General features: G+C 45.9%; 1 protein-coding gene across 4 annotated transcripts in view; it reads left to right on the top strand.

Annotated features, from left to right (window-relative positions):
- The window catches only part of DLG5 (discs large MAGUK scaffold protein 5), a 1,132,805-nt gene that overhangs the window by 205,371 nt on the left and 903,241 nt on the right, over positions 1–24,193 (top strand). For 2 of the 4 annotated variants that reach the window (XM_085608570.1, XM_085608568.1), the window contains one exon: positions 22,875–23,007. In XM_085608570.1, coding sequence (XP_085464696.1) covers positions 22,875–23,007 — 133 coding nt within the window. Of the gene's footprint in view, positions 1–22,874; positions 23,023–24,193 lie in introns of all 4 variants that reach the window. The other 2 variants (XM_085608569.1, XM_085608567.1) reach the window with 1 other exon arrangement.

The following is a 24,193-nucleotide window of genomic DNA, read 5'->3' as shown; positions in this document are numbered from 1 at the left end:
ACACCAGCCCCATAGCCCACACTGGTTCCTGTCACAACAGCACTATTACCGATTCCACCAGCATCAATGAAAGACCTGGTGCCAATGCCCTTGCCAGACCCTGAACAAACTGGCCGGATGTCTACCGATGTAGCACTGCAAGATCGCGAAGCACAACCAGTTATTATTCAGGCTCACTCTAATCCAGTGCCTCTGCTGCAACACAGCTATCGGCAGAGGTTCTCAATATGACTCAATGCAAGATTGGATGATGGCAATTAAATGTGCTTGAATTGCTGACCTAGGCGGTGTATGTTGCCCTTGATGCCAGACGTCCTTCCACAAAGTATAACTAGTCTTGAGCAAACTTGCATCTTGGTATGGTGCTCGAGACACTGACCCCTTTACAAGCCAACATTTCTGATGTTCTTTTGTTCTCTCCTATTGGTGGCCTAGCTGTCCATTAGAACACGGTGTTGAAGCGGCAGTAGAACACCGGGGATTTAACTGACAGGCTATTTCTGCTGTTGGAAGTACATGAAGTACTCTGATTATCAGACTTTGTTCTCTCATGCCTGAGCAAGATAGTGTAAATTTGCAGAAAATATGCGCTCATTTTAACTCCTGGAGCACCTTCCATAACCTCTATAAAAAAATAATGACATAACAGTTGTCACCCAATCGTGGTTAATCAGGTCCTAGGAGAGGTTCAGCATTTTTCATAGGGTAAAATCACTTGCAAATTCACCAGAATTCCTAAAATGAGTATAACACCTCCAACAAATTATTTATATTGTGGATAAAATCTGTTATCAACCTTCATATGTGTCCCTTTATGTGGCTGAGGGAGGTGGCTGCCTGTGCATGGTATGGTTGTAGGACAACCCCGCCTGGCCTCCCTGCCCCTGTGCTGACATCCAAAGACTGTGCAAAGTACCGCATTGACCACTTGCATGGGTTTGTGCCAGGTCCTACCACCAATCCCTGCGGGGAACGTCCCTCTGCACATGGCCACAGACAGTGTGCAGTGAGGTGCGGGGTAGCTGTGGGACATTGGTTGTAAGGCCTGATCGGGCACAGCAAGGAAGTTGGTTGACTGATTTAAAAAAAATCAAAAAAATCTGTTAAACAAAATCTAATGTTAGTGACCTTGTAGTTCCAAATGGTAATAACATTTTCTCTTATGTTAAAAAAAACCTGATATTCACTGAAAAAAGCTTAACTTGTACCGTAACCACTGGATTTACCTGGATATATTATACCTTAATAAGTGCATGCACCCAACAGCAAAACGGAATGGATTAATGTTTTTTTTTATTTTTGTTTTGTTTTCTGATGTGGAGTGGCACCCAAGTGAGTATTTCAAGGTGCAGAGATAGAAACAATTGTAAGAGACTTACAGGCAGGTATATGAGAACTGGCCTGGGACACTAATTGATGCAGTCACAATTGAATTAAACATCTCAGAACACATGGTAGTTGGTTATACAGATGACCAGATACATTAACCTCTTCAGTGCCCATGACGAGATAGTCTCGTCATGGAGCACGGTTGCGCTGTGCCCATGACGAGACTATCTCGTCATGAACCCCGCCCGCGAATGTAACGCCCGGCACAGGGCGGGGAAAGGGCGTGGCACTGAAGGGGTTAAGACTCACAGAGATACAATCAGTATAATCACAACTGGCTACAAGTCTGGATATTAACACCTAAAGATTTTATCTGTTTTTTAACAGCTGGGTTTGTATTCTTAAATGGTTAAAGTTTGATAAGGCTTTAAATACTAAGCAAACTGATTAGAGGCCAAACGAGGAAATGCATTTGCTATAGGAAAAATAGTTGTAATTGGAAGTTGACTATTTTCTTGAACTGTTTTCTAAACCCCTGCCTCGCATTCAGTCAAGAAAAGCCTAATACATGTATTCATTCTGCGCACATTTAGAATAGTTATCAAACTGACTCTGTCACAGGTGATATGGATCATTAAAAACGTTATCAACATTTGAGATTTCCTCACGTAACTAGATTAGTCCATATATGTGGCAGAAAGGTAAATGAGTAAGAACACTTCTTTTTCCTACTATAAATATCCGTCATTTTAAAAATCCATATTCATCTTGCTCTTTCCACTAAAGGTGTTGCAGTCCGATAGAGCAAAATTTGCTGCAGCTCCAGCTCTAAACTCTGTTACATCTTGCATTGAGTGCACAAGCATTTGGTGGCTATTAAATATATCTTGTATAGTAGGGCACATGCAGAATTTGGCACATTCTTAGTCTTCACACTAATAATTATATATCAGTAGACGAAGGTTCTATATAGGCATTTCCGCCAGATAAAAAATAAAGCAGAGGGTGTGGCGATAACACAATGAAAATTAAATTGTATTCTGTAGCATTAGATGTTGGTTGCGAACACAGTTAATGAGGGTTCACTATGTGTAGCTGATACTGCCAGAATGCAGGTATCCACATGTATAGTTTTAAAACAATAATCATGCTTAAAGATGTCTTGTTTATAAACAGAGGTATTTGTAGAAGTAATTATTATGCTTTTGTGGCACACACCTTTCTGGTCACCATCGAGTATCTGAAGGCTATTTTTGTAAGCAAACACCCTACTGTAGGATGTAAACTTATCTTACATCAGCAATCGATGCTTTAGGAAAAAAACTTTCAACTCTCTGGCCACGGGAAAATATATTTTGTGTAGGAGGTTGAGGTCAACCTCAAGGGTGGGAGCATCGCTGTACCATGACCATCTTAAAGTTTCACATGCCAAATTTAATGCATCCACTGAGGGGAAACCTGATTTTATCTTAGCCATTTCAGGTATTTTCAGGCAGGTGGGTGCTGTAAACTCTCTTGCAAGGGCACCTCATTAAATTCACCTACTAGCCAAAGAATAAAAAAAAAAGAACAATAGGAGAGGAGAACACCACATACCTTTTCATTTAGACTTGCTTCCAAGCCTGTGTGAGCCCTCTCAAGATCAGCATATGGAGTATTAAGTAGTCTAATTTAGCTACCACTCTAGGTAGATCTGTTATGGTACAGAGGCAAAAAAGTTCTAATTCTTCTGAAAATGTAAAGTACTACAATTTGGGGTTCATTACTAATTTACCATGTTTTCATGGAAGCACTTAAGTACGCACAATGTTTGTAGTGTAGGCTTGTACATAAATGGTGGTAAAATAAGTGTTTTTGTGTGCTGTAAACCATAAGAGAAGCTCTTTATTGATGGTAGTAGGATAGTCCTGTGTAAATTCCATTCTGTGAAGTACAGCTTTGCCTGGGAACTTGAATTCTCTTCACACTGATATATATATATATATATATCTCCTACTGGCAGTCGCCGTTATTCTGAAAGTCTGGGGGTGATTCGTCAAGCGGAGGTCGAGAAAAAGGGGGGTCCCAAAACGTGTTTTCCCCATGAAATTTTCCATAGGAACCTTTAGTCGCAGCTACAGCTGGAACTGCTGAACGGAATTACACCAAATTTGGAAAAAGGTAGGCCTTGGTTCAGAGTCGTGCCTTTTGGTTAAATGGTGTAAATCCGTTCAGTAGTTCCTGAGAAAATCAAAAGTAAAATCCCATATATATCTGGGCGGAGCCTAACCACACATCTCATCGTGAGATCTGATTGGCTGTCAGCACTTCATCCAAGAGGTGTTGGCAGCCATCTTGGGACCAATATACATGATAGCACCTCATTAAAAAGCATTGCAGTTAATAGAAGGTTTTAAGACTTTAGTTACATTATAAATCATTTGTTGATGGTACCATACTCATTTTAGGAATTGTGGTGTATTTTAAGGTGATTTTACCATGTGAAAAAGCCTTCTGCTGGGATATCATGAATCATGATTGAGAGAGAAAACTATTTTCTCATGCTTTTCCCACAGAGGTTTGGAAGGTGATCTATAAGCTAAACTGAGAGCATATTTTCTGTAAATTCACATTATCTTTCTCAGTCATGTGAGAATGAAGTCCGACATTCTCAGTAAAACATGTACATCCAACAAGGGCAGAGACAGTCAGTTGATTCCTTTGTGTTCTACTGCTGCTTCCCAGAGTGTTCTAAAGAACAACTAGAGCGCTAACAGTCCTACTTATGACAAACGTATTGCACACCTGAAGCCATCTTGATTGGAATAAAGTGGTAACTCTTAAAACATTTAATTTAAAAAGGAACAAAATGAGGTGGTTCATTTTGCCATAGAAAGTATGATTAGTGCTGCAGAAAGAAAAATTAGGGCACATTTTGAGTGACTTCTCAAATCCTCTTCTATTTCATTAAACAATTCTGACATGCAGACTAAAACATGCACTTTCAATACCAGCAGCAGACTTCCCTGGTGAGCAGTAGCTTTACTACAGTGATCTAATGAGCAACTACGGTGCTAACATTCTAAATGTATGGCAAATGTGTGACACATCCGAATGCCTTCTTGATGGAAACAAAGTAAAAAACTTAAAGTATTTCCTACTGAGGAGACTGTAGTAAATGAGGAAGTTAGGAAACTTCATAACAAATAAGTCTCCCAAGATGGCCACCAGAGACAAAAGAGCCCAAATGTAGCACAAATGTCACCCAGATGTAGCCCACATGTAGCCCAATGACAGAAGTGTGCAAACACTTATTTTTTGTGTATTTGCAGTTTTATATAGTGCAGACTTGTCAGTCATTGCTTTACATGAGCATTGGTTACATCACACAAGAACAAATTCATTTTGGTTGTAGACATGAGGAGATTAAGTGATTTGACCAGAATCATAGAATGTCGAGCTGATGCAGAAACTTCAACCTGGTTCCCCAGTTGCAAAGTCTGCAGCTCTGGAAGTAACACCACATCCTCTCCCCTAAGTGCAACATTTAATCAAGTGGTCAACTGGATAAAAAAACATAAAGATAACAAATAATTAAAAGTGCTTTGTCGCTATTTTAAAACTCAGAAAATATGTCCTAATTTTAGTTTTTTTAGAGCACTAACCATAATGTTGATGCAAATAAGACCCTCTCATATATGTAATTTCTAAAGAAAATGGAGGGTGCAGAGGCAACAATTTGACCACACTGGGCAGGCAGGAAGGGCAGTGGCAGCCCAACAGACTATGGAGGGCAGTGGAAAGGGGGGCAGGGGCAAAAAACCAACAATACAGGACTGGCAAGAGAGGCTGTGGCAATATAATAGACCATTATGGGCAGAAGGAAGAGGCAGTGGTAGTACAACCATACATGCCAACAGACCCGATTCAGCCAGGAAACGTCCAATGTTTTTAAGCTCAAATGGGCTTTATTTGATCTGTCTCCTGTCTACAATCTCCTCTTTTTCAATGTAACCCAAAGGGGAAAATCAATACCCAGTTTTTTTCAAAATCTCCCTCTTACCAAGTTCAAAATGTTCGCAAGTATGGTACATTGGATCATGGAAGGCAGGAGGAAATGGGGTAGGGACATGGACTCGGATAACAGAGGACAGGAGGGACATGGAGAGGTGCACCAAACTGACCCTACAGGGCAGGCATCCTGGTTTGCAGCAGCACAATACACCACACAGGGCATGCGGGACGGGAGTGCAGCACAACAATCCATAGAAAGCTATAGGAAGGGGACAGAACCATGCACATGGACAACAGAGAACAGAGGGAAAAGAGGCAATGGTAGCCAGCATAATGGACAGACAGGAGAGAAAGCTGCACCATAACAGACCATAAAGGGCAGGAGGGACGGATCAGGGGCAGTACAATGGAACAGACAAGCCAGGAGGGAGGGAATAGGGGTCTGCACGTGGAAACAGAGGGCTGGGGGCAAGGGGGCAGGGCAGGAGCAGCAAGATGACCATGGAGGTCAGGCAGGATGGGCACTAGAAGCAAGACACACCATGGAGAGCAACAGTGAGATTATGATGGCATACACAGACCATGGAGGGAAGGTGGGAGGGGGTCAGGGTCAGCTAGCTGACCACACAGGGAAGGTGGGAGGGGCCGTGGCAGCACAGAAGACCATGCATGGCAAGCAGGAGGGTTAGTGACAGCACAATAGCTATGATGGGCAAGAAGGAGGGTGTAGGGGCATGCACAAAGGACCATGGAAGATAGAAGGGAGGGTCAGGACATGGGCACAGACAAGAGAGTTCGGGGAAGGGGCCTCACAACAGAACACGCGGGGCAGGCAGGAGGAGCAGTTGCAGCACAACAGACCAGGGAGGGCAGAAGGGTGTGGCAGTAAAGTGGACCATGGAGGACAGGAGGAAGGGGATAGGGGCATGGAATGTGGACAGGCAGGGTGGAGGTGGCAGGGACATGTTACAGTCATCTGACAATGCTAGGCAGGTGGGAGGGGAGTGGCAGCTCAACAGAACACTCAGAGTAGATAGGAGTGGCAGGTCCATGGAACATGATGGGCAAAAAGGATGGAGCAGGGCCATGCACAAAGACATCGGAGGGCAGGGGGAAGGAGAATAAGGGCAGCAAGCTAAGCACAGAGGCTAAGCAGGAGTCAATGATGGGGCATATAATTGGGCAATGGCGGGCAGGAGGAGTGGACTGGTACATCATGATAAATGGAGGGCAGTGGCAGCACATCTGACCATGCATGGCTGGAGGGAGGAGGCTAGTCCATGGATTCAGACAACAGAGGATAGGGAGGAGGTGGATGGGGCAGCAAGCTAACTGTTCAGAGAAGGCGGGAAGGCCAGTGGCAGAACAACGGCCACACAGGGCTGTAATAATTGAGCAGGAACATGGACTTGGACAATGGATGCCTAGGAGGATGGAAGGCAGGAGCAGCAAGCTTGGGTGGGGGCAGCACAATGCCAGGCCATGCTTCCAACCCCCCACCATCCATTGTGATATGCATCTTACTTAACGTAAAAAAAAAAAAAAACCCTAGAAATTTGCTGAAAAAAACAAAGATTACAGGGACAGTATAGTTAGACTCAGATTTCACTCCTACACAACCAGTGAAATTCAGCAGTTATAGTTACCTGAGCTAACTATAACTTAAGCCCCCGCAATGTACTGCTAATGTTCTCAGACATTACATCATTCATGACATGGTCAGTTACATCACTCATGACATCACTCATGACCTCTCTAATGAGCTGTGAATGGAATGGAACTATAATCGCTAGAACTTTATTTAGGGATAGTGTGTGTATATTAACACCCCTTTTTGGGTCGAGGACCGTCCGGTCTGCCGAAGGCAGAACCGGAAGTCCGGAGATCTTATGTTTCTGAGAGTGGCTATTTAGCCCGCCTCTCTTTTTGCTTCTCCTCCATTGGCTGGCTTCCTAAACGGAGGCCAGCCATTGGAGGAGAGAGCCGGGTCTCCAAAAAGGCTCCGTCTTTTTCAGATTCGGGGGCGTGTTCCGTGCTGTTCTTTCCACTTTTTAGCCACGCCCCCGAATCTGCAACCACCCCTGCGTTTCTCCGAGGCATTTCTGCCTCGCCTCGGAGAAAGGCGGCGGTGTTAATGGCGTCCTCTCCCCCTGCTGTTGGCTCCAGTGTTCGGCTGCTGCTCTGGTCGCTGCTCCGTGCGCAGCGTGTTTTCTAGCTCTGTTTCCTGCTCCCTACCATTTGAGCCCAGCGCAGGATGTTACGTCCAGCCTCGTTTCTGGCTTCAATCTCACACTCCTGACCCCTTCTTTCTTTCCCTTCCACACTGCAGCTAGACTGGGATAGCAAGAGCTTGCTCCCCAGCTGAGTCCTTGCTCCGTGCATACCCGCCACAGCAGGCTCGCTCACGTGATGCCATTGTTGTGTGCCGTCTCATGTTCTATTTGTTAGTTTTTGGCGGAGCGTATTTTCAGTCTAGAATAAGGATTTACCATAAAGCGATGTGCTTTTAAAGTGAAGAACAAATGTTGTGTTTCACAGGATAAGTACTAGAGGCTCTTGTGACCGCAGCTTTCAGCCGATCATACTAGATAGACACGTGCTTTACTTCTTAACCTCATTAGACTTTAGTGCCAGTAGGTATGTCAGGGCTGTGTCTTTGAAGGGGTTAATGTGAGCAGGCCTGCCGGGGCACGTGCTCAGAGGACATGCAGGTGTCTAATCAGAGGCGCGAGCTGCAGAACGTTGTCGGAAAGAGTAAACGGTGCCAACTTTATAGGGTAACGGAAAACAAAGCGGCTCAGAAGACTTTCGTGTGAATGCGCGCAGCGTGTTTTCTAGCTCTGCTTCCTGCTCCCTACCATTGGAGCCCAGCGCAGGATGTTACGTCCAGCCTCGTTTCTGGCTTCAATCTCACACTCCTGACCTCTTCTTTCTTTCCCTTCCACACTGCTCACACTGCAGCTAGACTGGGATAGCAAGAGCTTGCTCCCCAACTGCGATGCCGTGCCCGATATTTTCTTAACAGACTTCAGCCACAGTCTGCACTGCTCTCGAAAAGGTTTTGTGAGCAGTATGTGTTAATGTTCGGGAAAGTTTCCCTCTAACTTCTCTTCCTCACGCTAGCGAGCAGAAGGGGTTGTTGACTCACTTTACATGGTACCTTTATTAGGTTCCTATTTTTTCTGTTATCTTCAGACACTAATGGTATTTTTTTTTTTTTTTTTTAACAATTTCGGTTGTCCCTGCAATGTTTGGCATGAACGAAGATATTCCAATAAGCGTTTCCACCTTAGTTGCAAGTATACTGTTTGCACCTTAATGTTTGCAAGCCATCGCACGTTTGTTTGCGTACTTGTATGTAGGTGGGGACAGCTTTATCCGCGTTTAGACACTTCCGTATTTATGCTAATTCTAGTAGAGCCTCCTCTCTAGGCTAGGGCCACGTAATCTGTTTTAGACGTTTTTCCGTTTATGTCAACTCTAGTAGCCCTATCCCGTCCCCCTACTTCGGTGTGCTGGCACCACAACTGACGTCGCTATAGGTAGGTAATAGGTATCACATATGCAAAAAAAGCTAATGCCAATAGAAATGACAATGCCATTTATTTAGGGATACAAAAATGATTAAAAAAATAATGAGCAATACCAATAGCTCTACCTATAATATTGCCGAGACCATTGCATTGTAAATGCTTGTTTTCCTTTTCTTTCGTGTAAGAACCATTATAATACGCAACGTGCCCAGATTAATATGACCGATAGCCTTTCACTTTAAAGTAATGTGTAGTCCATTGTTTATGTTGATGTTTGAAATTCTAAGTATGTTTATTATGAATAAGTCAAGTTGACAAACATACAGGTATGGCGTTGTGTGCATATTTCATTTATTTTTAATTTACTTTTCTGGTTTTCCCCTGCTTTTAATTTCCAGCCACCCGCATACCCGCATTGCTGCCACTTCACTCTCATCTTAACTTGGACAATCACCGCGTTTTAGCGGGTCCCTGCCCACTGTCTCGTGTTGGTGGCCATCTTGGGAGGGGGGACATTGCGTGAGGCGCAGGTAGCGCGCTAGTGTTCCTAGTAGTCCGCGCTCGGCGAGCATAAAGCCAGCCATGCTGACGCGCAGCGTCATCACGCAGCGTCATCACCGGAATATCGCCGGAGTTTCGCCAGAGTCAAGCCCGTCTGTGCCCGTCCGGGCCCAGACGGGCCCAGGGCCTGTCACCATGCCCGCCTCTGTGGCGCCATCTATAATTAGGCTTCGATATGGGAGGGAAGCGCTTTTGACGTTGCGTCTGCCCCACCCCATTAGGTGTGCCTTTGCACAGATGGGAACTACTCCGTTTTTACCATGTAGAGCCTGCCCCTCCGGCCATAATTCAGCGGCTGTCAAATCTATTCTTTCCATGGCTTTGTTAAATTGCCGGTCCTTGCCGAGCCACGCCATTGAAATTAACTCACTTATCTTAGACCACGAGCTGGATGTGTTGTTTCTTACAGAGACCTGGCTCTCCCCCAGCTCAGGTCCTGACATGGTCAGAGCACTCCCCCTGGGCTTTCACATAGTCCATCTTGATAGACCTAAGGGGATGGGAGGAGGAATTGCAGTTCTCTATAGAGACGCTCTTGCCTGTAAGATTCAGAATGGAGGGGTGACTGACTGTGAGAGCTTACAGTTCTCCCTTCGGTTGTCACCTACAGTGTCTCTGGTAGGTTTGTTGATTTACCGTCCTCCTGGACCCTTGGGTAGCTTCTCTACTTCTCTCCTTGAAACTACTGCACTCCTTGCCTCTTCAACTGCTAACTTTGTTGTCCTCGGGGACTTTAATATACATCTTGAGGACCCCACCAATGCCGCGGGAGTCGATCTGCTCGATGATTTTAAATCCTTTGGAATTAACTTGGCCAACTCGGGCATGACACATGAGAAGGGCCACTTGCTTGATCCCTTACTTTCCAACCTGGACCATCTTATTTCATCTCCGGCTCTTGCCTTGCCTTGGACAGACCACTTTTTGGTGTCCGCGACATGGCAATTCAATAGCCCAACTGCAGTGGTCTCACGGGTGCACACTCTGGAGAGAGCCTGGTCGAGGCTCCCAGTTGACACCTGGGTGGCACACCTGGAGGCCACGCAGCCCCCTCTGGGAGCTAACCCAATAGTTGCTGATGCTAATTTCCACACTTGGCTCGTGGACTCTTTGGACACTCTCTTACCCAAAAAGAAACAACTTACGAAGGGGAAGAGAATGGGCTCTGCACCCTGGTATTCGCCTGAACTCAGGACCCTGAGGAAGGGATGCAAGAGGCTTGAGCGGTCCTGGAGGAGAGACTGGAGTGAAGCAAGTCGTACAGAATATCGTGCGGCCCTGAGCAGGTATAAGGCCGCTATCCGGGTGGCTAAATCAAGATTCTTTGAAGAGCGTATAGGCTCGGCGGCCAACTCGTCTAAAGAGTCATTCAGGGTTATTAAGGAGCTACTGAATGCCCCCGATCCTCAGGTTATCCACGAGGACCCTCGTAAAAAATGTACAGAACTGGCCTCGTTTTTTAAAAGCAAAATCGATAGTATACTGGCCTCCCTTCCCCGGCCAGGTGAGGTCTCGTCCTTGGGGGATAATTCTACCTCCCAACTTAGGTTGCAATCGGTGGAGCTGGCCTCCCTGGGTCCAGTCACCAAGGAGGAAGTCTTGGTGGCTCTGGGGTCTATGAAGAGCGGCTCCCCGAAAGATCCAGTACCTATTAAATATCTTAAACTGGTGTCATCTATAATTGGTGGCCCTGTGACGGACCTGATAAACCTGTCTCTCGTCCAGGGGGTAGTTCCCCCCAGTTGGAAAGGGGCGGTGGTCAAGGCCCTTTTGAAAAAACCTAACCTTGATCCCGCCGACCTCGCCAACTTTCGGCCTATCTCCTTGCTGCCGGGTATCAGTAAGGTGGCTGAGAAGCTGGTGAACAGCCGCCTTTCGGACTTCTTGGAAACCAACTCCCTTCTGGGCGACTCCCAAACGGGTTTTCGCCCCGGTCAGGGGACTGACACCGCCCTGCTGGCGGTCGTGGAGAATGCGAGGAGCATGCTGAATTCGGGAGGCTCAGTGGCAGTGATCCTCCTGGATCTCAGCGCTGCTTTTGACACCGTGGACCATCAGGTGCTTCTCCAACGGCTCTCGGGGGTGGGGATAACGGGTCTGGCCCTCAAATGGTTCGCCTCCTTTTTGGAAGGTCGCTCATTTGAGGTATGGGAAGGCCAGGAAAAATCATCACCATCCCCTCTCCAGTGCGGTGTGCCACAGGGCTCTTCATTGAGCCCTACCTTATTTAACGTTTACATGGCCCCCCTGGAGAGTGTGGTACTGCCGCTGGGTATTAAACTCATCAGCTATGCTGATGATACTCAGCTGGTGGTTGGCCTTTCCCAGACGGCGCACCATCCCGACCGGCTGCACACGTGTCTTGGAAAGATCTACACGTGGATGTGCAGCTCAGCCCTAAAGCTAAATGGTTCCAAGACGGAATTGATGCTGCTGGGGAACTCTTCTCCTTCTTTGTCCCCCAGCAGCTGGCCTGACTGTCTTGGACCGGTACCCCCCCCCAAGCAGGAGATCAAGAGCCTGGGGGTATGGCTGGAGCAGGACCTATCGTTTAAAACCCATGCCAAAAAAACTGCCGGCGTGTGCTTCGGCCTGCTCCGCTCTGCCCAGAAGATTCTGCCTTTGCTCCCAGTAGCCACTCGTAGGCTTCTCATCCAGGGACTTATCATCTCGCGACTGGATTTCAGCAATGCGCTCTTCCTGGGCGCTCCCGAGGCTACCCTGAACAAACTTCAGCAAGTGCAGAACGCGGCTGCTAGGCTCCTGACGGGTCTCCCTAGGCGTCAATCTGCCCGCCCGGCGTTGAGGGCATTGCACTGGCTCCCGGTGAGGGACAGGGTGAAATTTAAGTCACTCTGTATCGCCCACAAAGTTTTGCATGGGGTAGGTCCACCTATTCTGGAGGAATTGGTCCAGCCCTACAAGGCCTCTCGTTCTCTCCGCTCTGATCATCAACATCTCCTTCAGGTTGGCAGGGTGAAAAAGGCAAGAACCGGTGGTAGAAGATTCTCAATAAATGTGGCCTCTCTGTGGAATTCATTGCCCTTACATCTGCGCTCGGAAGCTAGTCTCCTTCGGTTCCGTAAACTCTTAAAAACTTTTTTGTTTGCCGTTTAATCCCCTCATCCTTGCAGTAGCGGTATGTGCCGGCAAGCGCTGGGATGCCTATTGGTAACCAGGCGCTATATAAAACTCAGAATAATAATAATAATAATAATATTAACACTTGTTTTCCTTTCTTTATTGTATAAATTCCTGAATTTCACATCGTGACCAGGCCAATATGGCCACCAGCTTTTTGGATCAAATGAGATCACTGATGACATCATCTACGTGTTCATCTGAAGTACCTCCTCACACCCTAAAATACAGACTACCATTCTTGAAACCATAGACACACCAATACTAGTACAGCTACAATATTTTGTGTACTACGCATGCAGACCTCTAATCAGCTACATAGCTTTGATAAAGTCTTTTAAATACTCAGTTAGTCCCTATGCCGTCTAGGAATCCTTCTGTCTGTCCCATACACTTCTCCATTCAACCATCCAGCACTATCTACATATCCTTTCACTCTGCCAATACCTAAGCACTAATACATTTAGCATGCACTCTCTTTGCAGCAATGACATTACTCCAGTTATTAGTCATATACTTAAGAAATGGCCTAGCCACTAACACAAGTGCAGGTACAATATTTTGTACATTCTGCATGCAGACCTCTAACCAGCTACATACTATTGAATCGCTCTTCTAAATACCCAGTTAGTACCTATGCAGTCTAGGAATCCATCTGTCGGTCCCATGCACTTCTCCATTCACCCATCCAGCACTATCTACGTATCTTATTACTCCACCAATACCTAAGCACTTATAAACTCAGCACGTACTTTCTTTGCAACACTGAAATTACTCCAGTTATTAGTCGTATACTTAAGGAATGGCATAGTCAAAAACACAAGTGCAGGTCCAATATTTTGTACACTATGCATGCACACCTCTAACCAGCTACAAACTATTGATACCCAGTTAGTACCTATGCAGTGTAGGAATCCTCCTGTCTGTCCCATGCATTTCTCCAATCACCCATCCAGCACTATCTACTTATCCTATTACTCCACCAATACCTAAGCACTTATAAATTCACTATACACTCTGTTTTTAATACTGTAATTATTGTAGTTACGAGTCATGAACTTATTGAATGGCTTAGCTACTAACACATGTACATCTATAATATTTTGTGCACTATCCAAGCAGACCTCTAACTAGCTACATACTTTTGATACTCTTCTAATTACCCAGTTAGTACTCGTGCAGTGTAGGAATCGTCTAGTCTGTCCCATGCACTTCTTTAATCACTTATCTACCACTATCTACTTATCCTATCACTCCACCAATACGTAAGCACTTATAAATTAAGTATTCACTCTGTTTGCAGCACTGTCATCATTCCAGTTACTAGTGGTATTCTTATAAAATGACCTAGGCACCCACACAAGTACACACAAAATATTCTGTGCATAATCCCTACAAATCTCTAAGCAGATACATACTATTGGTCCACTCCATTAAATACTGAAGTAGTACCCATACAGCGTAGGATACCTCCTGTCAGTCGCATGCAATTCTTCAATCACCCATCCAGCAGTATGTTCTTATTGTATCAGTCTGCAAATACCTAAGCACTTATGGGGCAGATTTACAAGCACCCTGCGCCACCAGTACGTCACTTTTTGTAACGTAGTGATGGCGCCAGGCACTCCTTCATACTTACAAGGAGAGGAAAAGCCACCCTGATGGTTTTTCCTCTCCTTGTAAATACGACCCCTTCATACACAGAACTTTGCGTTGAAGGGGCGTCCCATAGGTGTTGCTCTTGGTGTTCCCACTCAACACTCATAGAACAAGACACATCTCCAGATTTATGAGAAATCGTAAATCAGGAGATGTGTGGGAATGCTGCGCCATCCTAGAGTTGGTGTAGCAAGGCGCAACGAGGAGAATTGTTTTAATTTCGCCTCATTTTTTCCTCTTTCAATGCATGCTGCATTCCACAGCATACTTTACTGATTGATTTTGTGCAGGAAGGTGTCCACACGACACAGACATCCTTGCACCATGGTGCAAGGGTGCCTGTGCCACCGCATGGCTGTAGTTTGTGCAGCAGTGCAAAGGGAAGCACAGAGTTGCAACATATTCATGTACTGTGCTTCGGAAGTGCCACAGTGCAGTGCAGCTAAAGAGCTTGCAGTGTCACGCTGCAGTACTTCCTCATAAATCTACAACTATAAATTCACCATAAACTACTAATGCATTCTTTCAGTCAATCATGCTGTATACATATATTCAACCACACTTTCACACAGGACCTTGCAATTATAGTTCTTTCTTTAACCAGATAAGGTAGTTCTGATAAGAACTTTTTTTTCTTCTTTTTTCTTTTGTATTTTTTTTTACAATTTTTTTTTTGTGTGGTTTTTTTAAAAAAATGAACAAAACAAGCATTTACAATGCAATGGTCTCGGCATTGTTGAAGTTAGAGCTATTAGCATTGCTCATGACATTATTTTTGTTTTTGTTTTTAAAACATTTAAAGAAACGGCATTGTTATTTACAATGTCAATAGCTTAATCACTCTCAAATGCGAGACCTATTGCATTTGCACCCACACACAGAGCCACACACAAAGCCACCCACACACACAGAGCCACTCGCACAGAGCCACTCGCACAGAGCCACTCACATAGAGCAACCCACACACAAATAGAGCCACCCACAGAGCCACCTACGCACACACACACACACACACACCATGGTAGCTATATGGAGACACAGAGCACAGTTAATCATTGCCTAAATGCCAACTTCGATTATTTCTTTGGTCCATGAAAGGTCAATTTTGCGTATTATATGCCCTTCCTCTACCTTGACCTATTCATATCTCTTACTTCCTAAGGTCTCTCTTCCATATGACTTGTCCTGGTGGCTTCATGCTCATTCATTTCTTTTGAGCCTTTTTGTGTTTGCCCTACAAAAAAGGTAAATGTCTTTCGGTATCATTCCTTTACCTAGTTACATCAGCTTCGTAATAATTTTTCCCGATACCTTTCTGTAATCCAGCCCCCACACACTATTTAATATTTTCTTTACCACTAATTCCCTTTTCATGCCCAATGATATAAATGATTTCCATACCACCCCCATGAATCTTCCTTTCCCATTAGTACAGCTTTTCTATCTTCTCATAATTCATTGTTTCTATAAAAAAAAAATTGCAGCCAAATTTAGTTAGAATGTTCCACTAAGATCTCAAATCTTGCACCTTCGGGGTAAATTAACTGTAAAATCCGCTGTCAAACGAGAGAGCCAAGTGTAACAGGCATTGCTCTGAAAAGACTATTTACTCTGAAATGCAACCCCATCAGTACGTAGAATGCAGGTCGGCACTGATAATGATGCACTAACATGCACCTTGGTCCTAACAAGTGTTTGTCGTGATAACATAACACGTCACCCAAACCGGGTGTCCGCCTTGGTGTGACAGAGACCGGGAGATGCCGGGCTGACATGGACATAGCTGCTAGGTCCAAGCAGTTGGGGAGGCGCAAAGCACTCCAGCATATAACTGCAGCAGCCGCTGCCCGGCTCAAAAATGCCACAATGAGAGTGCGGTAAAACTAGGACCGCGCTTTCATGTTGAACGAGCGAGACCCATTGCCGCTGCTGGATTCCCAACAGAGGTTCTGCTGGTACAGAATAATTATGTACCTGCTTCGTGTCCCGCCTTTCCTCTGCTGCTCTCAATGAGTTGAAGCAGCCGGAAGACCCCTGCGACCCATGCAAATCCGACCGCCGGTGTGCCGACTTCCGCCAACAAGAGCCAGCCGGTCTGTACTGTGCGTCACTAGTGCTTCGCTTCCTGTGGCCTCTGCTTCTCTCCTCCCAGTGCACTAGGACTAGGATGAGTATTTAGGTGACGAGAGCCACCCGGCCTGATCCTGCGTCACAATCAGGTTGCTTCCTTTGGCTCTCTCCTGCTCGTGTCCGCCACGACCTAAAAGGGTACTCGTGTAATCTCCGCTGCTAAGAGCCCAGGGAGTGGCACGGCTCGACACCTGCAGTTGCAGGAGTCTGTGCTCTGCAGTTACCGTCCAGTGAGGGATGGGGTGGAGATACCCCTCGTCTCCGTCTGCTCAGCAGAGCATGACATCTTTGTGTTAAACCATGCATGTAAACATTTGGGAACAGAAAAGATGTAGAGTTGGGACCAACCGTTGGCATTACATTAGCTATTAACTTGCAGTAAAGTGGAGAAAGCTTGTAAGGGGACAAAGGTAAAAGAATGTAATTTTCAGGTTAATTATCATATTTTTTAACCTGCTCCAGTGTGGTGTATTTCATGTTAATATTCACTGACGCTGGAGACTCCTGATTTATTTTCTGTTTAAACATTAAAGTTTATGTTTCTGAGCCAGTTTGAAACCCTAGGATTCTTCGTTTTGCTAAAGAGTTGTTTTTAACAATTAATTTCCCCCCAAATCTTTGTCTTTCTCGTCCCAGTCCTTACTGGTGATGCAACTCCTCCTCCCACAGAGGTTTTAGCCACGCTAGGGATCTATGATCCTTATAGCCTAAGGCTGTCTTCTATTTCCATTAATAGAGTAAAGGCTCCCCGTCATCCCCCAAGTCCGTCTTCCTGTGTTTGTCTGTCCTTGCGGCCACATGTAAGCTGCCCTTTATTGTTATTCACATTTACTTATTTTTTGTTGTTTTTACTAACAGTTCCTTTAGCGCTAGACGCAAAGATTTGTTTGCACCGCTCGGAGCGTGCTTCTCACCCATGTGCTGGGCTGGGGCAGTTGGCTTGTTCACGTTGCTGTGTGGGCCAGGGAGGAGGTGTGTACGACGATTTCTAGCGCCGAGGTCGGCATGTCTGTTAGTGTGGCAGTCCTCGGAAGGCAGCCTTGTTTAGTTCAGTTGTGAACACTTGGAGTGAGACCAGGAGGAGACTAGAGCAGGAGCCGGACACAGGAGCACCGAGGGAGCCGAGAGCAGGGGGAGGGGACGAGCACCAGCCGGGCCGTGTGGACGGGGATGACGCCATGAACACCACCATCTTTCTCCGAGGTCAAGCAGAAATGCCTCGGAGAAACGCAGCGTCATTTTCGGATTCGGGGGCGTGTTTTTCTTTCTCTCCTCTTCCCATTGGCTGGAATGTTTACATTCCAGAGGAGAGAAAGAAACTAAAAAACACGCCCCGAATCCGAAAAAGACGGGGCTTAAATGGACAGACGCCCCTCTCCTCCAATGGCTGGCCTCCGTTTAGGAAGCCAGCCAATGGAGAAGAGGGCGGGTTCAAGCCCCACTACTGAAAAACATTAAATCTCGCAAGCGAGACTGCACAAGCGCAGCCTTCGCTAGCCGAGACCTAAAAAAGAACAAATAAAACAGGAAACATTTGGAATTACTTAACATTCCAAAAACAAAAGAACAAAAAAATGAACAACGATGGTTGCATTGCGCAGTACAAACTGCATCCACCGACTACTCATATAAGTTTCTTACACTTCACGTAGTGTTGCTCGAGAAAGGCTAATTCTGGCCTAATGTCCATTGCAGGTGTTCCTGAGGACACTCCAGATGTACTTGCCACAGCAGGTGAGAGGTTCAAAGCAACTCACCTCATTATCTCCTCATGGAAGCGCGAGCAGGAAACCTGCGCTCGCTTCCATGAAGAGAAGCAGAATTGCTTTTGGGCAAGGGGAGCTGCATGTCAGCAGCTCCCATTGTCCAAAAGCAATGCTGGCTCCCACAGGAGGCTGGGAGCCGGCTGGGTCCGTGGGGGTATTGGGACTCCCCCCACGGTCCCCATCACAGAGGCCAGGCCCCGGGGGATGGGGTCCCTGGGGCCACACCATGATTTCAAAAAAAGGCAACAACCCCAGGGGATGGGGTCCCCGGAGCAGATAACAGCCGCAGGAGGGGGGCCACGCAGCTCCCCTCCATTAAAAAATTTAAAAAAAGTGTTTGTGGCCATGCGCTGGGGCCGAAATTGGCCTCGGGAGGGGGGCCGCATGGCCCCCTACCCGTTTTTTTTTTTTAAGGGGGTCAGGCCCTGGGGGATGGGCCCCAAAAATAGTTGAAGAAAGGGGGGCCACACTGCCCCCCTTCAAAAAAAGAAAAAAAAAGCCTGCCCCCTGCCTGCACTACTCTGCAAATGCGCCCCCTGGCTTGTTGTAGGTTGGGGAATTAATTCCCTTTGAATACTGAGGTTCCCTGGGGGCCAACTAGCCTACCAGGTATCTCCAGTATGCCCCACAGAACTGCGTTGCAGAGAGGTGGTCCGAGGCCACGCCCCTTTTTACACCACTCTGCAAACTGCTGGGGCGATGAGGTCCTTTTGTGTCCTGAGGACCTCAGGACACAAGTGGACTTCATCCTCCGAGCAGCAGTGCGCCAGGAGCCACGTTTGAAGAGTGATGTAAAAAGGGGTGTGGCCTTTGACCACCTCTCTGCAACGCACCTCTGTGGGGCATACTGGAGGTACCTGGTGGGCTAGTTGGCCCCCAGGGACCCTCAGGATTCAAGGGGACTTAATCCCCCTACCAAGAACGCGCCATGAGGTGCGTCTGCAGAGTGGTTGAGTAAGGGGGCGTGGTCTGTGTCCAACTCTCAGCAATCCCACTGTGTGCGGCTTATTGGAGGTAAGAGGTAGGCTGTTTGGCCCCTAATGGACCCCCAGCAGCGAAGGGGTCTTCAATCCCCATCCAAGAGCGCACCAGGGAGTGCGTTTGGACAGTGGTGGGCAAAGGGGGCGTGGCCTGCTATAAAAAGTTAGCAATCCTGCTGTGTGGGACTTACTGGAGGTAATAGTAGGGGGCCAACTACCCCTCTTGTTACCTCCAGTAAATTCCACATAGTGGGATTGCTAAGATGTCTTCGGAGTCCATGCCACTTTTTCTCCACCACTCTGCAAATGCGCCTCCTGGCAGACTACGGGATGGGGGATTGAGTCCAATTTTCTCCTGAGGGAAGCCCTCCTGGTACTTTCTGTAAGTCCTACGCAGCGGAATTCATGAGCGCTGTTTGGAGGCCCAGCACCCTTTTTCTCCTACTCTGTAAACGTGACTACTACTTAAAAAGCATCTTTCTGCACCTCTGACACAGACAGACTGATACAGACATTCACACAGTGTAGTCACTAACCCATGCATTCTGTAAGACAAGTTTTTTTTTTTTAAACATATTTTTATTCGTCAATTTGCATATACATCGCAGGGCTCTGCACACCAGAGACATCTACCGAATTAGACCATATGTTACCATGAAAGCAATCGACTTTTGTGAGCAAAATCAAAAAATGCATAGCAAGGACATTCTAAATGATATAGAACCCCCCCCCCCCCAACTCCCTCCCTCCCTCACCCCACCCCCTTGAAATTGCATTAAGTCCGCATAGTCCTGTCCACAGCCTAGACATATAATGAAAGAATCCTGGCATGGTAGCATGCACACCCTGCCCCCCCCTCCTTCCTGCGCCTATACAGAACAAGAAACTACCCCAATGAATGAATGTCCGCTACCACTGGCGGCTCCAACCATAGGCCCAGATAGTCCGCCCATCGTTTCCAAATTTTATAGTGCTTGCGTGGGCATCCCCTGGCCACAAATATAGGTTGCTCCAACCCCATGCAAAAATACAATCCATTCTTCCATGCAGCCACCGAGGGGGCCCGCGTCGCCTTCCATGCTTTAGCAATGTCTCGCTTCGCCAGTGAGAAGCCTAATAGCATGAGGTGTCGTTTGTAGACATTGCCCCTTATCCCCTCCATGACATGAAGCAGGGCCAACTGCGTCTTACGAGGGAGCCCCCACCCCAGGACCTCTGAAATGCATGCAAAGACGTCCCTCCAAAAGCGATCTAAGGATGTACACCGCCAGACAGTATGTATGAAAGTGCCCTCCTCCCGACCACAGCGAAGACACTCTGGGGAAGCGATCAGCCCCGCCCGCCACAATCGTGCCCTAGTAAAATAGACCCTGTGGAGATACTCTGTAAGACAAGTTTAATCACTCACTTATACAGTCAGTCACGCACCTACTAAATCATCCATTCGAACAGTCATACACCCACTCATTCTTCAATACACCTTGGCCTACATATAAAACATTTAAACCTTACAGAAACACAGTCACTGGATGATGTCATCAGTGTTGTAATTTGAGATGTCATCAGTGATGTCACTGAAAATGTCATGAGTGATGTAATATGTGATGTCATCAGCAGTGCATTGCAGGGCGCGAGTTATAGTTAGTTGAACTAACTATAACGGACGAATTTCACTGTTTTTGTACAAGTGGAATGTCCAACTAACTATAATGTCCCTGAAAAAAACCATAAGTTTCAGGGACATTATAGTTAGTTGGAGGATGCTGTGCTGATGCATTTGATGGTCCATATTGTTCATGCATTACTCATCTTTTTCAATTCCGCAGATTTGGCTGAAGAGGTTCAAGAAGAGCATTTTCTGATTATTGCCAATTATCCACAGATAATTTAGATTTCCAAACTATCCTAGTTTTAGTGAAAGAATGTCTTTGCTGGTCTTCATGTTTTCCATCTTCAGGTGCATGCTTACTGATATTGTGGTTAATATTGTGGAGCTATCGCTTGACTGAGAAATGTCTAATTATCACGACAATGGGTATACATTTTTGTATGCTGGTTTATGCCTAGGGGCATAACAAAGGACCCCGCAGCCCGTGGCGGTACGGGGCCCCAAGGCTTACCCATACTGGAGGGGCCCCACCAGCCCCTACTGATGTGAGGGGCCCCTTTAGCAGATCTTGCAGAGAGGCACCCACATGTTTTGTTACGCCACTGTTTGTCTAATTTTCTTCCACTGACCTTTTCCCATGTTCAGCGCCCATTATTAAAGATTTTGCTTATTGAAGACGTGGTGCATGCATGATGTTGAGAGAGATGTTATACCTGGGTTAAGAGAAGGATAAAGCATGGCTTCAGTGTATTCTTTCACAATTTTTTCCTATCACACAAATCTTTGCATTGCCATCTAAATATTCAAAACAAGTGCTTACATACCACTAGTGTGCTGTCCTCATTCTTTCCCCTGCACATCCATATCATTAATCTGTATTGTGTTGTAAAATGTGTGTATAAGTTTGTACTTCTTCCTATTTGGGAAGAGTTGGCTGTTTTGCACAAGTATGGAAAGGGTTCTTAATGTTGCAGCAAGCTAGTGGCTTAGCTAAGGCACAGTGCAGCACATAGATTTAAAAGAGATTCTTATACTTGCAAATACGTGTTTGTGGTTGGTTGTGGGTTTGTTTTCTGGCCTATGTGGAAAGCATTTAGTGTGCTTAAATTGAATGTGACAATGGTGTAGCTATGCTTACGCAAGGAGTGCAGTAGAGGAGTGTAAGATGATGGTGGTAGTCCACCACTCAGTAATAAGTGAGGCAAGTCTGTCTCTCACTTAGGGTGCTATATTTTTATTGTTCTATGATAACAGTAGCCATGGGGGATATTTTGAATATTCTGTCTAAAAGAGCTGCAATGAAGCCGCTTGGTTCGGGCTGCATTCTTTCTTGCATTACTGGTATTATCATCAACCTTGCTGTCATCATCAAAGCATTGTCTTGGGGAGAACCATCTTTTTATGCTGAGTATTCAAGGGTAATCCTTCCTAACCTGTCGCACATTGATGTCACATTATCTGCCATCAGAATTGTTGCTTCTGATGCTTTCTTGCTCTGTGGAAGGGAGTATGTCTGCTTTCACTGTCATAGGACATATCTAAGAAACTGTGATTTTGGAATAACGGAGCCGTACTCCTGCTGTGTTGTAATGACCAATCACCAGCACATGGGCAGCAAACTGCGAGATAGATGTTGCTCCACAGGTATGTAAATATGTCTTCGGAGACCAAACTGGCAATAGCTCCAAAACAATATGCAGAGAAATGCAAGGGTTTTTTTCTCATCAGAAGCAGCGTTACCAAAGGTGAAGTAGTATTATCTTCTCCAGCCTGAGTCTCTTTAAAAGGTTGTCTTAAAACCATTCCATGTTGAAATTTCCTTCCCACTTTTAGCATCTGATACGATATTTCTCGTTCATGAAAATTAAAGTGGTATTTGTGAGAAAATCCTTTTATTGGCATGGTTACATATGTATTTACTCTAAAGTAGTGTCTAGCGTATGTCAGTCTCATCAGATGTATATGCTTGCCACATAGAATTTTTCACTTTAAGACTGATTATTGTAAGTACCTGTAAACGTATGTTCAAAGGACATGTACAATAAACCTTTAAATAAATTTCTATTCTGCTAATTTTCCTTTTGATTTGAATGGAATGTACGCCTGTAATTCCAAAAGGAATTTTTGATGTGTTTTGATTATTTGCTAAGTATATCTAGTTTCTTTTTCACAGGGAGAAAATGGAAAACCAATTGGAAAAGGAAGCCAGGTTTCGTCAGTTGATGGCCCACAGTTCTCACGACTCTGCAATAGACACAGATTCTCTAGAGTGGGAAACAGAAGTTGTGGAGTTTGAGAAAGATAGAGTGAGCAATCCTCTGGTCCGTAAGACTGATGGAAAGGTTGCCATTTGAACTGTGTTGTTTGTTTTATAGTCTTAATGCTTGATCTGAGGATGTTTTGCTCTTTTTCCTATTATTCACTTTGGGTTTGCCACAGTGTTTCAACTAATTCCCCTACCAGAGATAGGTTTTAAGAATTAAACACTTCCATGCCCTTCTAAAGGACTTCAGAAATAGAAGCATATTAAAATTGTTTGTGCAACATAGTTCTTGAAGAGGCCTTATATTTAAAGCACAGGGGGACGCAGATGCACAGGTAGACAGTGCCGTCCTGTAAGTCTGGGCATTTGAAGAGGTTTGAGTACCTGATCCTATTGATTGTTCTAATCCTGTGTGTAATTTTTAAACTTTTCGTTGGTGTATTTGCACTTACTTTTATTTCGGACTTACTGGGCTCCTGGTACTGGGGGTAACTGGTAGTGCTGCCTCCTCGTTCCACCACAAGCTTTTCTTGCTCGATTGTTGCGGAGGGAGGCAGACACCATTTGGAGCTACTCACTTCCGGTATCCTGGAAAGGAGGGGCCAGGGGGAGAGATAATGATCTAGTCTTTCCTGCTAGTACCGATATTTAAAGCACATGGGGACGCGGATGCGCGCAGCAGGCGTGCTGCTGGCGCGCCATAGGCAAGCCCGTCTGCGCTTTCCCACGTCCAGACAGCACCCGGCGTACGGCATGCTGGCCGTTCTAGCATAGAGTAGCCTAATATTTCCTACTCTATGGTAGCCCTAAGAAAAATCAGAACAGGTGAGAGTCTTAGTTACTGTACTTGTGTTATGTTTCCTGTGGAGAGCGGGCCGGACCACTTACCCCACTCCTGCACTTCCTTCGGCTACTCCATGTCCCCCAGCGCAAGTACATCTATTGCGCATGGAAAGGGTCAACCCAAAAATCTATTGGTCACCACCTCTGCAGAAAAAACAAAGGGATATAAGGGGCTATTGCTTAATGCTCGCTCCCTCATTAAACACAGAGTGGAATTTGCAACACTAATAGAGTATATGGATCCGGATTGGGTCTTCATCACTGAGACCTGGGCTAATGCTGCCCCAGGACCCAACCTAATTGATGCTATCCCGGATAACTACTCCAAAGGGTAGATAGGCTGGGACGGATGGCGGGCGGTTTAGCGATAGTTTTCAGATCTCAAT

Source organism: Triturus cristatus, chromosome 1_2 (genome assembly GCF_964204655.1).
Source record: "Triturus cristatus chromosome 1_2, aTriCri1.1, whole genome shotgun sequence".
NCBI classification, from domain to species: domain Eukaryota; kingdom Metazoa; phylum Chordata; class Amphibia; order Caudata; family Salamandridae; genus Triturus; species Triturus cristatus.
The sequence above is the reverse complement of the archived record's forward strand: the minus strand, read 5'-3'. Positions and strand labels throughout refer to the sequence as shown.